General features: G+C 38.7%; 1 protein-coding gene across 1 annotated transcript in view; it reads left to right on the plus strand.

Moving 5' to 3' along the window:
* MCCC1 (methylcrotonyl-CoA carboxylase subunit 1) overlaps window positions 1-12,678 on the plus strand; it is a 57,930-nt gene that overhangs the window by 24,792 nt on the left and 20,460 nt on the right. The window contains exons 8-10 of the mRNA XM_014846237.3: window positions 101-212; window positions 1,481-1,562; window positions 10,236-10,363. Coding sequence (XP_014701723.3) covers window positions 101-212; window positions 1,481-1,562; window positions 10,236-10,363 — 322 coding nt within the window. The remainder of the gene's footprint in view (window positions 1-100; window positions 213-1,480; window positions 1,563-10,235; window positions 10,364-12,678) is intronic.

Below are 12,678 nucleotides of genomic sequence, written 5' to 3' on the forward strand. Positions count from 1 at the left end.
TTTTTACTCTTCTTATTTCCCAGTCATTTCATTGATACAAATGTTTTTTCTTGACTGTTCATCCTACAAATGGAAACGTTTTCGCTGGGTTTTAAAATAGGCATGTGGAAGTCCAGGTGTTTGGCGACCACCATGGCAATGCTGTGCACTTGTTTGAAAGAGACTGTAGCGTCCAGAGGAGACATCAGAAGATCATTGAGGAGGCCCCAGGGGTAAGGTCCTTGTAAAGAAATTTGAAGCTTCTCTATAGTGTAAACCTCAGTCACTCTGACTTTCACATCAGAAATCTCTGAAGCTGTGGTCACCCCCAAAGTCCTGCTGAACAAACGTGGTCCCAGTGGTAGCGTCATGATGAGGCCCCGCTCAGTGTTGGGAATGAGGACGGGAGTGATATTCTGGGGCTGCCATACAGAAGACACAGCAGGGCCATGGTCCTTCTGGATGGTATCTGGGAAAATCTACTCTGATCCAAGTATCCAACTTAAAGTGAGCAGCTGTATAGTGTTTCCATGCAGATTTTAAGTTGTAGTTAACTAGAATGTTTGGGGAATGGAATGATCTGGAATGATCTTTTATGAAGGAGACTCTTGTTTTAACTGCTGTTTCAAGTGTTCCTAAGATAGATGAGTCATCTTCCTGCCTTAGAGGTTATGAATTAACTGTCTACATCTCTTCGAGCCTACGTCTTGTTTGGTTTAGGTTGTTATCTGGGTCAAGACCTACTCCTAGGATTACCTGTTTGGATTTACATTTCTTTACAACCTGCTGCTGCCACAGGCTTCTTTCTTGTCCAAGGTTATATACGTGTTTTTTTCAATATGTATTTCTACAACATCAGAGGCTTCTAGTTAATTCATTTGTTATTCTCGTACTGTATTCAAAATTTAATTTCTGTCACAGAGTATCTTGTGCCCTTTGAAGTAAATGTCAATAATAATTTCAGTTAAGTCTTATTTTCAGGCAGTGATTGCTTAAATATATATCTGTAGTGTACTGTTTTAAAATGTTAAAAGTTTTGCCTACTTACTGATAAACATTTTTGTTTATGAACCATTTTTATTAACTTAGAATCTCAAGGTTTATCATTAATTTCAGGATAATTATTGGGCACATACCCAGATTGCTTTATCATCTTGAAACAAAATAGGGATCATTCGAAGTTTTCATATTGATACGTGTAATTTTAAGTGGACATAAAGTCATGAAAGTTGTTATGTAGGTACAAAGGACAAAGATGTCATTATGCTGAGTACTATCGTAATTTATAGAAATTACTAACAGGACCGTTAAACTTTGGTATAGGAATGGTTGAACTGTGGTATAGACAGTATTTCTTGATGAAATGTGTAACATTAGCTTTTTATCTTTGTTATCTCTTTAACGCGATATTTGATACATAGAAATGTAATGTTGGATCTTAATGGAAACTTCTAGTAGGGCAAAGTACTAATGGAAATTTATTTGAAATATTTTTTCATAGCCTGGTATTAGACCTGAAGTAAGAAAAAAGCTTGGAGAAGCTGCAGTCAGAGCTGCTAAAGCTGTAAACTATGTTGGAGCAGGTATGTTAAGATGTGCGTCTTATAGGGGAGAAGAAATAATCATTTATTTGTTTCAGAAGGCAAAAGAAACATATAGCTTTTAAATCGTTGGCTTTCAAATACTTTTGACCAGATCCACATTAAGAAATACATTTTACATTGAGATCCAGTATATACACATAAATGTTTGTGTTCATATGCATGTGTGTTTGACAAAAAAATTTCACTAAACACTATTTACTCTATGTGTAAAGCTATTTGATATTTTCTATCCTATTTTAAAATAAAATCACAAAAATGGCTTTTTTGCATTTTTTTAAATTAATCAACTTTAATTTTTTTGAGCAGTTTTAAGTTCACAGTGAAAGTGAGCAGAAAGGACAGAAAGTTCCCATACCCCCTGACCCACACACACAGCCTCCCCCACTATCAACATCCCACAGCAGAGTGGCACATTTGTTACAATCGATGAGCATATACTGACACATCTTTAAGATCCAGAGTCCACAGTTTACATTAGGGTTCACTCCTGATGTTGTGCGTTCTGTGAGTTTGGACAAATATATAATGACACGTATCCACCTTTGTAGTATCGTACAGAATACTTTCACTGCCCTAAATATCCTCTGTGCCCTGCTCCTCATCCCTCCCTGCCTCCAGCCCCTGACAGCCACTAATCTTGTTATCGCCTCCAGAGTTTTGCCTTTTCCGGATTGTTGTATACTTGGAATCATACAGTATGCAGCCTTTTATGATTGCCTTCTTTCACTTAGTAATATGCATTTGTTTCCTCCATGTCTTTTTGGCTCAATAGCTCATTTCTGTTTAGTGCAGAATAATATTTCATTGTCCGGGTGTAACACAGTTTATTTATCCTTTCACCTACCAAAGGACATCTTGATTGCTTCCAAGAGTGGCAGTTATAAGTAAAGCTGCTGTGAACGTCTGTGTGCAGGGTTTTGTTTGGACATAGTTTCAGTTCATTTGGGTAAACACCAAAAAGCATGATTATTAAATCATATGGTAAGAGTATGTTTAGCTTTGTAAGCAGCTGCCAAACTGTCTTCCAAAGTGGCTGTATGAGAGTTCCTCTTGCTCCACATCATCACCAGCATTTGGTGTTGTCACTGTTCCAGATTTTGGCTATTCTAATAGGTACGTAGTGGTATCTCTTTGTTGTTTTAATTTGCATTTCCCTGATAACATAAGATCTGGAGCATTTTCACATATGCTTACTTGCCATCTCTATATCTTCTTTGGTGAGGTGTCTGTTCAGATATTTTGCCGATTTTTAAACTGGGTTATTTGTTTTCTTGTTGTTTTAAGAGTTCTCATATATTTTGGATAACACTCCTTTATCAAATGTGGCTTTTGCTAATATTTGCTCCCAGTTTGTGGCTTGTCTTCTCATTCTCTTGGCATTGTCTTTGCAGAGCAGTTTTTAATTTTAATGAAGTCCTTCTTATCAATTATTTCTTTTTTTTTTTTAAAGATTTTATTATTTCCTTTTTCTCCCCAAAGCCCCCTGGTACATAGTTGTATATTCTTCGTTGTGGGTTCTTCTAGTTGTCGCATGTGGGACGCTGCCTCAGCGTGGTCTGATGAGCAGTGCCATGTCCGCGCCCAGGATTCGAATCAACGAAACACTGGGCTGCCTGCAGCGGAGCGCGTGAACTTAACCACTCGGCCACGGGGCCAGCCCCTCAATTATTTCTTTCATGGATCATGCCTTTGCAGTTGTACCTGAAAAGACATCACCACACCCAAGATTATCTAGATTTTCTCCTATCTTCTAGGAGTTTTATTGTTTTGCGTTTTACATTTATGTCTATGATCCATTTTGAGTTAATTTTGTGAAGGGTGTAAGGTGTGTGTCTAGATTCATTTTTTTTCACGTAGATGTCCAGTTGTTCCAGCACCGTTTATTGAAAAGACTATTTTTGCTCCATTGTGTTGCCTTTGCTCCTTTGTCAAAGATCAGTTGACTATATTTATGTAGGTCTATTTCTGGGCTCTCTACTCTTTTCCATTGATCTATATGTCTCTTCTTTCACAAGTACTTCATTGTTTTGATTACTGTAGCTTTAGAATAAGTCTTGAAGTCGGGTGGTATCAGTCCTTCAGCTTTGTTATTCTCCTTCAATATTGAGTTGGCTATTCTGGATCTTTTGCCTCTCCATACAGCTTGTGATATCAACAATAACTTGCTGGTATTTTGATTGAGATTGTATTGAATCTATAGAACAGGTTGGGAATAACTGACATCTTGACAATGTTGAGTCTTCTTATCCATGAACATGGAATATCTTTCCATTTATGTAGTTCTTTGACTTCTTTCATCAGAGAGTTTTGTAGTTTCCTCATATAGATCTTATATGTATTTTGTTAGATTTAGATCTGTTTCATTTGGGGGAGTGCTAATGTAAATGATATTGTTTTTAATTTCAAATTCTACCTATTCATCATTGGTACAGAAACCAATTGACTCTTGTATATTAACCTTGTATCCTGCGACCTTGATATGATCACTTCTTAGTTCCATGAGTTTGTCAATTCTTTTGGAATTTCTGCATAGATGATCAAGTCATCTGTGAACACTTTTATATCTTCCTTCTCAAACTATACCTTTTATTTCCTTTTCTTGTCTTATTGCATTAGCTGTGATTTCTAGTACAATGTTGAAAAAGAGTGGTGAGAGTGGGCATCCTTGCCTTGTTTCTAGTCTTAGTGTGAAAGCTAGTTTCTCACCATTAAGTATGATGTTTAGCTGTAGGTTTTTGTAAATCTTCTTTATCAAGTTGAGGAAGTTGCCCTCTATTCCTAGTTTGTTGAGAGTTTTTATTGTAATTGGGTATTGGATGTCATCAAATGCTTTTTCTTCCTTTATTGATATGACCACATGATTCCTTTTAGCTTGTTGATGTGGTGGATTACATTAACTGATTTTCAAATGTTGAATCAGCCTTGCATACCTGAGATAAATCCCACTTGGTCATGATATATAATTCTTTTTATACATTGTTGGATTCGATTTGCTAAAATTTCGTTGAAGATTATTGCATCTATGTTCATAAGACTTATTGGTCTGTAGTTTTCTTTCTTGTAATGTCTTTGCTTTTGATATTAAGGTAATGCTAGCCTCATAGAATGAGTTAGGAAGCATTCTGTCTTCTCTCTTCTGGAAGAGATTGTAGAGAATTGGTATAAATTCTACCTTCAATGTTTGGTGGAATGCACCAGTGAACCAATCTGTGCGTGCTGCTTTCTGTTTTGGAGGTTATTAACGATTAATTCAATTTTGTAAATAGATATAGACCTATTCAGATTGTCTGTTTCTTCTTGTCTCAGTTTTGGCAGATTGTGTCTTTCAAAGAATTGGTCCATTTTATCTAGGCTATCAAATTTGTGGGCATTGAGTTGTTCATAATATTCCTTTATTGTCCTTTTAATGTCCATAAGATCTATAGTGATGTCCTTTCTTTCAATTCTACTCTTAGTAATTTGTGTCTTCTCTCTCTTTTATTTTCTTAAACAGTCTGGCTAGAGGCTTATCAATTTTATTGACCTTTTCAAAGAACTGACTTTTGGGTTTTCATTTTTGGTTTTTTTTTTTGAGGAAGATTAGCCCTGAACTAACATCTGCTGTCAATCGTCCTCTTTTTGCTGAGGAAGATTGACCCTGAGCTAGCATCCATGCCCATCTTCCTCTACTTTATATGCGGGATGCCTGCCACAGCATGGGTTAACAAGCGATGCATAGGGGCACACCCAGGATCCAAACCAGTGAACCCTGGGCCGCCAAAGGAGAATGTGCGAACTTAACTGCTGTGCCACGGCCCCGAATTTTGGTTTTATTGATTTTCTCTATTGATTTCCTGTTTTCAATTTCATGGATTTCTACTCTATTGTTTTCTTATGCCTACTTTGGAATTAATTTGATCTTGTTTTTCTAGTTTCCTGAAATGGAAGCTTAGGTTAATTTTAGATCTTTCGTCTCTTCAAATATGTGGATTCAATGCTCTGAATTTTCCTCTAAGCACTGCTTTCAATGCATCCCACAAATTTTGATAAGTTGTGTTTCTATTTTCATTCAGTTTAAAATATTTTTTTAAATTCTCTTGCAATTTCTTCTGTGACCCTTGTATTATTTAGTAGTGTGTTGAATCTACAAGTATTTTGAGGTTTTTTCCCAGCTGTCTTTCTATTATTGATTTATTGTTCAATTTGTTGATTTTTAGTTTAATTGTGGTCTGAGAGCAGAAATTGTATGATATCTAGTCTTTTAAATTTTTTATGATGTATTTTATCACCCTGAATGTGGTCTGTCTTGGTGAATGTTCCATGTGAGCTTCAGAATATGTAATCTGCAGCTGTTTGATGAAGTAGTTCATAGATGTCGATTATATTCAGTTTATTAATGGTGCTATTGAGTTCAATTATGTTCTTACTAATTTTCTGCCTGCTGGATTTGTCTGTTTCTGATAGAGGGTGTTAAAGTCTCCAACCTTATTAGTGGATTCATCTGTTTATCCTTGCATCTCTCAATTTTTAACCTCATGTAGTTTGACATTCTGTGATTAGTTGCATGCACATTAAAGATGTTATGTCTTCTTGGAGTATTGACCTTCTATCATTATCCTTCTCTCTAAAGAACTTTTTTTAACATTTCTTGCAAGGCAGGTCTATTGCCAACAAAATGTCTCAATTTTTGTTTATCTGGGACACCCTTTATTTCTCCTTTTCTTTGGAAGGATAATTTCACCCAAAGGTACAGAATTCTAGGTTGATTTTTTTTGCTCAGTTCATTCCACTGTTCTTGTTTGCATGGTTTCTGAGAAGAAGGCAGATACAACTCTTGCCTTTTGTCCTTTATAGGTAATATGGGTTTTATCCTTTGGCTTCTTTCAGTATTTTTTCTTTATTTTTGATTTTCTGTACTTTGAAAATGAGATGCCTGAGGGATTTTTCTGGCAGTTATCCTGCTTAGTGTCCTCTGAGCTTCCTGGGTCTGTGGTTTGGTGACTGGCATTAATTTGGGGAAATTATCAGTCATTATTGCTTCAAATATTTGCTTCTGTTCCTTTCTTTCTTCTTTTTCTAGTATTCCTGTCATGTATTTGTAACACCGTTTCTAGTCCCATAGTTCTTGGCTATTCTGTTCTGGGTTTTTTCAGTCTTTTTTCTCTTTGCTTTTAGTTTTGCAGGTTCCTATTGTCATATCCTCAAGCTCAGCGATTCTTTCCTTAGCCATATCAGTCTACTAATGAGCCCATCAAAGACATTCTTCATTTCTGTTACAGTGTTTTTCATCTCTAGCATTTCTTTTTGATTCTTTCTTAGAATTTCCATCTGTTTGCTTTACATTATCCATCTGTTCTTGCATGTTGACTACTTTTACCATTAAAGTGCTTAGCATATTAATCAAAGTCTTTTTAAGTTCCTAGTCTGATAATTCCAACATTCCTGTCATATCTGAGTCTGATTCGGATTCTTTTTCAGTCTCTTCCATCCATGTGTTTTGCTTTTGAGTCTGCCTTCTAGTTTTTTCTTGATAGCCAGACATTCTGTACTGGGTAAAAGGAACTGTGGTAAACAGGTCTTTGATAATGCAGTGGTTAGTTTTGGGGGAGGGGAAGTAGTCCTATGCTTAGGTCTGAATCTTTTGGTGAGCTTGCGCCCTGAACTGTGAACTTCACTAATGCTTCTCAGTTTGTTTGGTTTTGGTTTTGATTTATCCACTTAGGTGGGACAGGATGGCCAGAGGGGGCTGGAGTTGTGTATTTCCCTTTCCCCAATTAAGTTAATTAGTCTCTGATAAAACCCCAGTAGTTTAGTCTCTGGTAAAATAGTTTCTCTTAAGGACAGATCTTGTTAAGAAGAACAGAACTCTAGTGTAGTTGAAATGGTTCCTTTTATCCTCCTGCTGCTGGAACCTAAAGGGGACTTTTCTCCAGTGTTCACTGTGAGGACCTGCAATAGAGCTCCTGGAGGTGAAACTCACAGAAGCGTGGAGGGTTCCCTATGACTGCGTCCCCCTGGAGTTTTGAACTCCGAGTTGTCCGCACTGAGCCTCCACCAATTTGTCAGTTGCAGTCCAGGTTTTCCTACTCTACTTGAGGTTTCTGCTTACAGGTTTCTGCCCTAGTAAGTGGTGAATCTCTGTATCCATCTCTCTGTCTCTAACCTTCTGGGAGCAGTGATTTGCCCTATGACCTTACATCTCTGATGGATCTAAGAAGAGTTGTGGATTTTTCAATTTATTTAGCTTTTTACTTGTCAGGACAGAATGACAGCTTCTAAGCTTCTTACATGCTGGCCCAGAATCTGTGAGTCTTCATTAAATTTTTACAATCCACTAATGAGTTGTGACCCACAGTTTGAAACCAGTTTTAACTTACAGTTAATGCGGAGCAGTGGGCTCACTCTGCTCACCCCAGTCTGAGCCGATTATTCACAACAAGTTAGATCCAGAAAGGAAGTTTAATTAGACTAGCTGGCGAAGTGGAAGATGGCTAGCGAATGTCTCAAAGGATTACAGAATCTTGAGGCAGTTATATAGGGGAAATGGGCAGTAAGGAGGGGGTCCAGGGATGTTGGTCTCCAGGCGTGACAGGCTCCACGCATCACATTGTTCCATTCATCTGTCAGCTGTGATGGATGCCTTGTAGGTGTGTTTCCCACCTGTGGTCAGCCTGTTCCTCGAGAGAAACTCATAGAGCAAAGTTTTAATTTATCAAACTATCAGGGAGTACACACGTATGCAGAAGGCCATAAATTAGGAGAGCATGTGAATTTTTTAGAGTACGTGCAGAGCAGCGAGTAGTCACACCGAGGAGGGGCTGGGGCCATTTAGCAAAACAAGATGGCCTCACTTTTGCTCACTTACACAGGTATACCCCATTTTATTATGCTTCACTTTATTGCACTTCATAGTTATTGAGGTTTTTTATAGGACTTTCCACCAGCAAAAAGATTATGACTCACTGAAGGCTCAGATGATGGTTAGGATTTTTTAGCAATAAAGTATTTTTTAATTAAGGCATGTACTTTTTTTTAAAGACATAATGCTGTTACACTCTTAATAGACTACAGTATAGTGTAGATGTAACTTTTATATGCACTGGGAAACAAAAAAATTCATTTGAGTGGCTTTGTTGCAACATTCACTTTATTGCAGTGGTCTGGAACCAAACTCACAATATCTCTGAAGTATGCCTGTATATGGAACTAACTTTAGGCTAAGTGAAAAAAACTCAGACACAAAAGACTACATACTACATGATTTCATTTATATGACATTCTAGAAAAAAACTGTGACAGAAAGCAGACCAGTGATTGCCTGGAGCCAGGAGCCTGGGGAAGGCACTGACTGCCAAAGGGAATAAGGGAACATTTTAGATGGTGGAAATGTTCTGTATTTTCATTGTGGTGGTGGTTATATGACTAGGTTTAATTGCTGAAACTCAGCACACCTCTACAGTTATGTGTGGTTTAACGACAGAGATACATTCTAAGAAATACATTGTTAGGCAATTTCATTGTTGTGTGAACATGATTGAGTGAACTTACACAGACCTAGATGGTATAGCCTACTACATACCTAGGCTATATGGTACTAATCTTATGGGACCACCATTGTATGTGTAATCCATCGTTGACCAAAACATAGTTATGTGACACACAACTGTGTTTTAAAAATGAATATGGGGCTGGCCTGGTGGCACAGTGGTTAAGTTCGCACATTCTGCTTCTCTGTGGCTCGGGGTTCACTGGTTCGGATCCCGGGTGTGGACATGGCACAGCTTGGCAAAAGCCATTCTGTGGTAGGCGTCCACATTTAAAGTGGAGGAAGATGGGCATGGATGTTAGCTCAGGGCAAGTCTTCCTCCAAAAAAAAAATAAATTAATTAAAAAATTTAAATTAAAAAATTTAAATGAATATATTTTATTGTCTGGAATTATGCCTTAAAAAAGCTAGGGGGGGCTGACCCAGTGGCATAATGGTTGGGTTTGCGTGCTCTGCTTCATTGGCCCAGGGTTTGCGGTTCAGATCCTGGATGCAGGCCTACACACCACACATCAAGCCATGCTGTGGTGGCATCCCACATATAAAGTAGAGGAAGATGGGCATAGGTGTTAGCTCAGGGCCAATCTCCCTCACAAAAAAAAATTGCTGAGGGAAATGTAGTGCTTAATAGAATGCCAGTAGATAAGACATTAACATAAGCTTTAGTTGCTAAGCAATCTTTCAGTGGATAACCAGCAAAAGGACTTTTAAAGGAAACTTCCAAGAACCCACAGTCAGGCAGAAACTGTTGTATTTTTCGCCACAGGGTTAGAGTGAGACGGGCTGTCACAGTGTGAGGTTCCTAGGGATCGTGGTGCACTGAAGCAATAACACATGGATGAGCCATGTTCTCGCTGCTACAACAGCTGAGACTGACTCCTAACCTGGGCTTACCATTTGCTCAAAACCCCAAATAAACTTTCCTATGACCAGATTTCACGTGGCTCCCTGTTTTTGACGGAGAATCATTTGCTGCTGCAAACTGTGAGATATTTTCTTCATGGAATGCAAAATGTTTCCCATTGGATGAAAGCAGCAGTAAAACTTGATGCAATACATCTCGGAAGGTTTTAATTTGCTACTGATTATATGTTATTGAAACGTGACTGTTGTATTTTATCTTTTAGGAACTGTGGAATTTATTATGGACTCAAAGCACAATTTCTACTTCATGGAGATGAATACAAGGCTGCAAGTGGAACATCCTGTTACTGAGATGATCACAGGAACTGACTTGGTGGAGTGGCAGCTTAGGGTGGGAATATTTTTTCTGTTAAAGATCAGTCTTGAGGATATGTTACCTTCTGGCCTCCTAAAAGAAGGCATCACTTTGTACGAGGGTTCGATTCTTGGTGATTGTCACGAGGACAGGAAATGCAAGGTTGAAGGTGACATTACATTTGATGCTATGATGTTATTGTCACTGTATGGACTCAGACTCCTAATCTGTCACTTACCGTCATTTCCTCTTAGGCATGGGGCAGCCAGCAGGCGAGCTGCTGCCGCTGAGACTTGCTTGTGACCACATCGTCTCAACACCGAAGCCTTGTGCTCTGCCTGAGGCCACATCATTCTAGGCTAGGCCATCGTTAGGTTTTAGAGGCAGGACAGATGCTACCCAACATGAAATGAGCTGAGGAGGAGTTGGGAATGAAGAGCTCGGGGAATGGTCTAGACCGCAGAGTGGTCCATGTGCATGTGCTGACTGACGTCCTGTTGCTGACCCATGGTGGGGTAAATGTAGCCGTTCAGAGTAAACGTGTAGAAATTTTTAAAGCATTTTTGACATCGCTGTGGCCCGTCCACTGCGTTTTACGGAAGTCTAAGTATACAACTGTTCCTTTGTTATAGATCGAGAAGCACTGGCCTAAACCAGAGTTCCACAAAGCATACTCCTTCAAATATGAATAATAATAAGTTAGTCTGTTTTGTTCTCTGTAGTGAAAACAATATCTTTTATAGCCTTTTTTAATATGAAAAAAATTTTAAATAATATGAATATTCTTGATCTCTGTAGGATTCTTAGCTTTTTATATACCCTGAATCTAAATTGTTTTTTCCATGTTGTGATGCTAAAGTCTTGATTATCTTGATAATTTTGTCTTTTCAGAACTTCTATGTGGACAATAATATGATGTTCCTTTTGCTGGTTCCTTGGGAATGATTGGTGCTTTTAATTGAGCCATAAGATTCTTCTGGGTCTCTGTAGCCTTGAGAGCTAATGAAAACCAGGCACTTCAGGCTAGTAAGTGTTAGTAAGTGTCAGGAAAACTGTAGTGGATTTAGAAAGTTTTGAAAAGAGTGCTTTTGTATTTCCAGAATTCAAGGGAAAGGAGGATCTTTTTTCTAAAGCAGAGTCCGGAATTTTGAAATCACGAATGATAAAAGTTTACTAAGGATTAAGGAAAGAGAAACCTTTGAACATTAGGGAAACCAGCAGACATTTATTTCTGCAACTTAAGAAATTGTAGGGGGCCAGCCCTATGGCCAGGTGGTTAAGTTCATGTGCTCTGCTTCGGCAGCCTGGGGTTTGCCAGTTCGGATCCTGGGCGTGGACCTAGCACCGCTCATCAAACCATGCTGTGGTGGCATCCCAGACAAAAGAACTAGAATGACTTACAACTAGGATATACAACTATGTATTAGGGCTTTGGGGAGAAAAGAAAAAAAGAAGAAGAAGATTGATAACAGATGTTAGCTCAGGGCCAATCTTCCTCACCAAAAAAGCATATCTTAAAGATAAAGAAAGAAAAAGAACTTGTAAGAGCTTTGAAGGCTCTTTAGAAAGAGAAAGAGGCTTTATCGTCTTGGGAGGGGTTCTAAAGCTTAGGGACACCACTGGACCTCATTTGTAGCGTTCAAGACTCCAAGCAGAGGTAAAGCAGGGAATCTCGCCATTTGGTGGGTCAAGAGTTCAAGCTCCAGGACCTGCATCTGGAGTCACACGCTTTCTAGAGTGAGAGTGCACTGAATGGTGTGAGCATCCAGGCTGCAGATGCTTGTGGTTAGCAGTGTCCAGGGGAAGCTAGTGAAAATGTCAAAGGCCTAGAGGTTCCAAAGAGTCAATATCTAACCTTAAGAGAACTCAGATGGCACAGATTTCCAAGTACCCAAAGGTATAGTTGGGGCTAGTCTCTTCTGGGCTCAGATAGAAGCCAACTGCAGAGGAAAATAGATAGGCAAAGATAAGCCGGGTTGAAATGGGGCTATGTAGTCAGAAATAAGATCACATTTTGGAAGGAGGACTCATGGTCATTCTTTTTCCTTTTTTTTATTAGAACAGAATTCTTTATTAAACATTGAAGAGTATTTCATTATAAAAGATAAGAATGAAATGATAATAGCTAACACTTACATGCCAGCCCTGGTGATTTAGTGGTTAAGATTTGGCGCTTGCACCACTGTGGCCCAGGCTCCCATTCAGGGAACCACACCATCTGTTTGTCCGTTGTCATACTGTGGCGGCTGCATGTTGTTGAGATGCAGAAAGCTATGCCACCAGTTATTTCAAATACCAGCAGGGTTACCCATGGTGGACAGGTTTCAGTGGAGATTCCAGAGTAGACAGAC

The sequence above is a fragment of the Equus asinus genome, chromosome 5 (genome assembly GCF_041296235.1).
Source record: "Equus asinus isolate D_3611 breed Donkey chromosome 5, EquAss-T2T_v2, whole genome shotgun sequence".
In the NCBI taxonomy this organism is placed as follows: domain Eukaryota; kingdom Metazoa; phylum Chordata; class Mammalia; order Perissodactyla; family Equidae; genus Equus; species Equus asinus.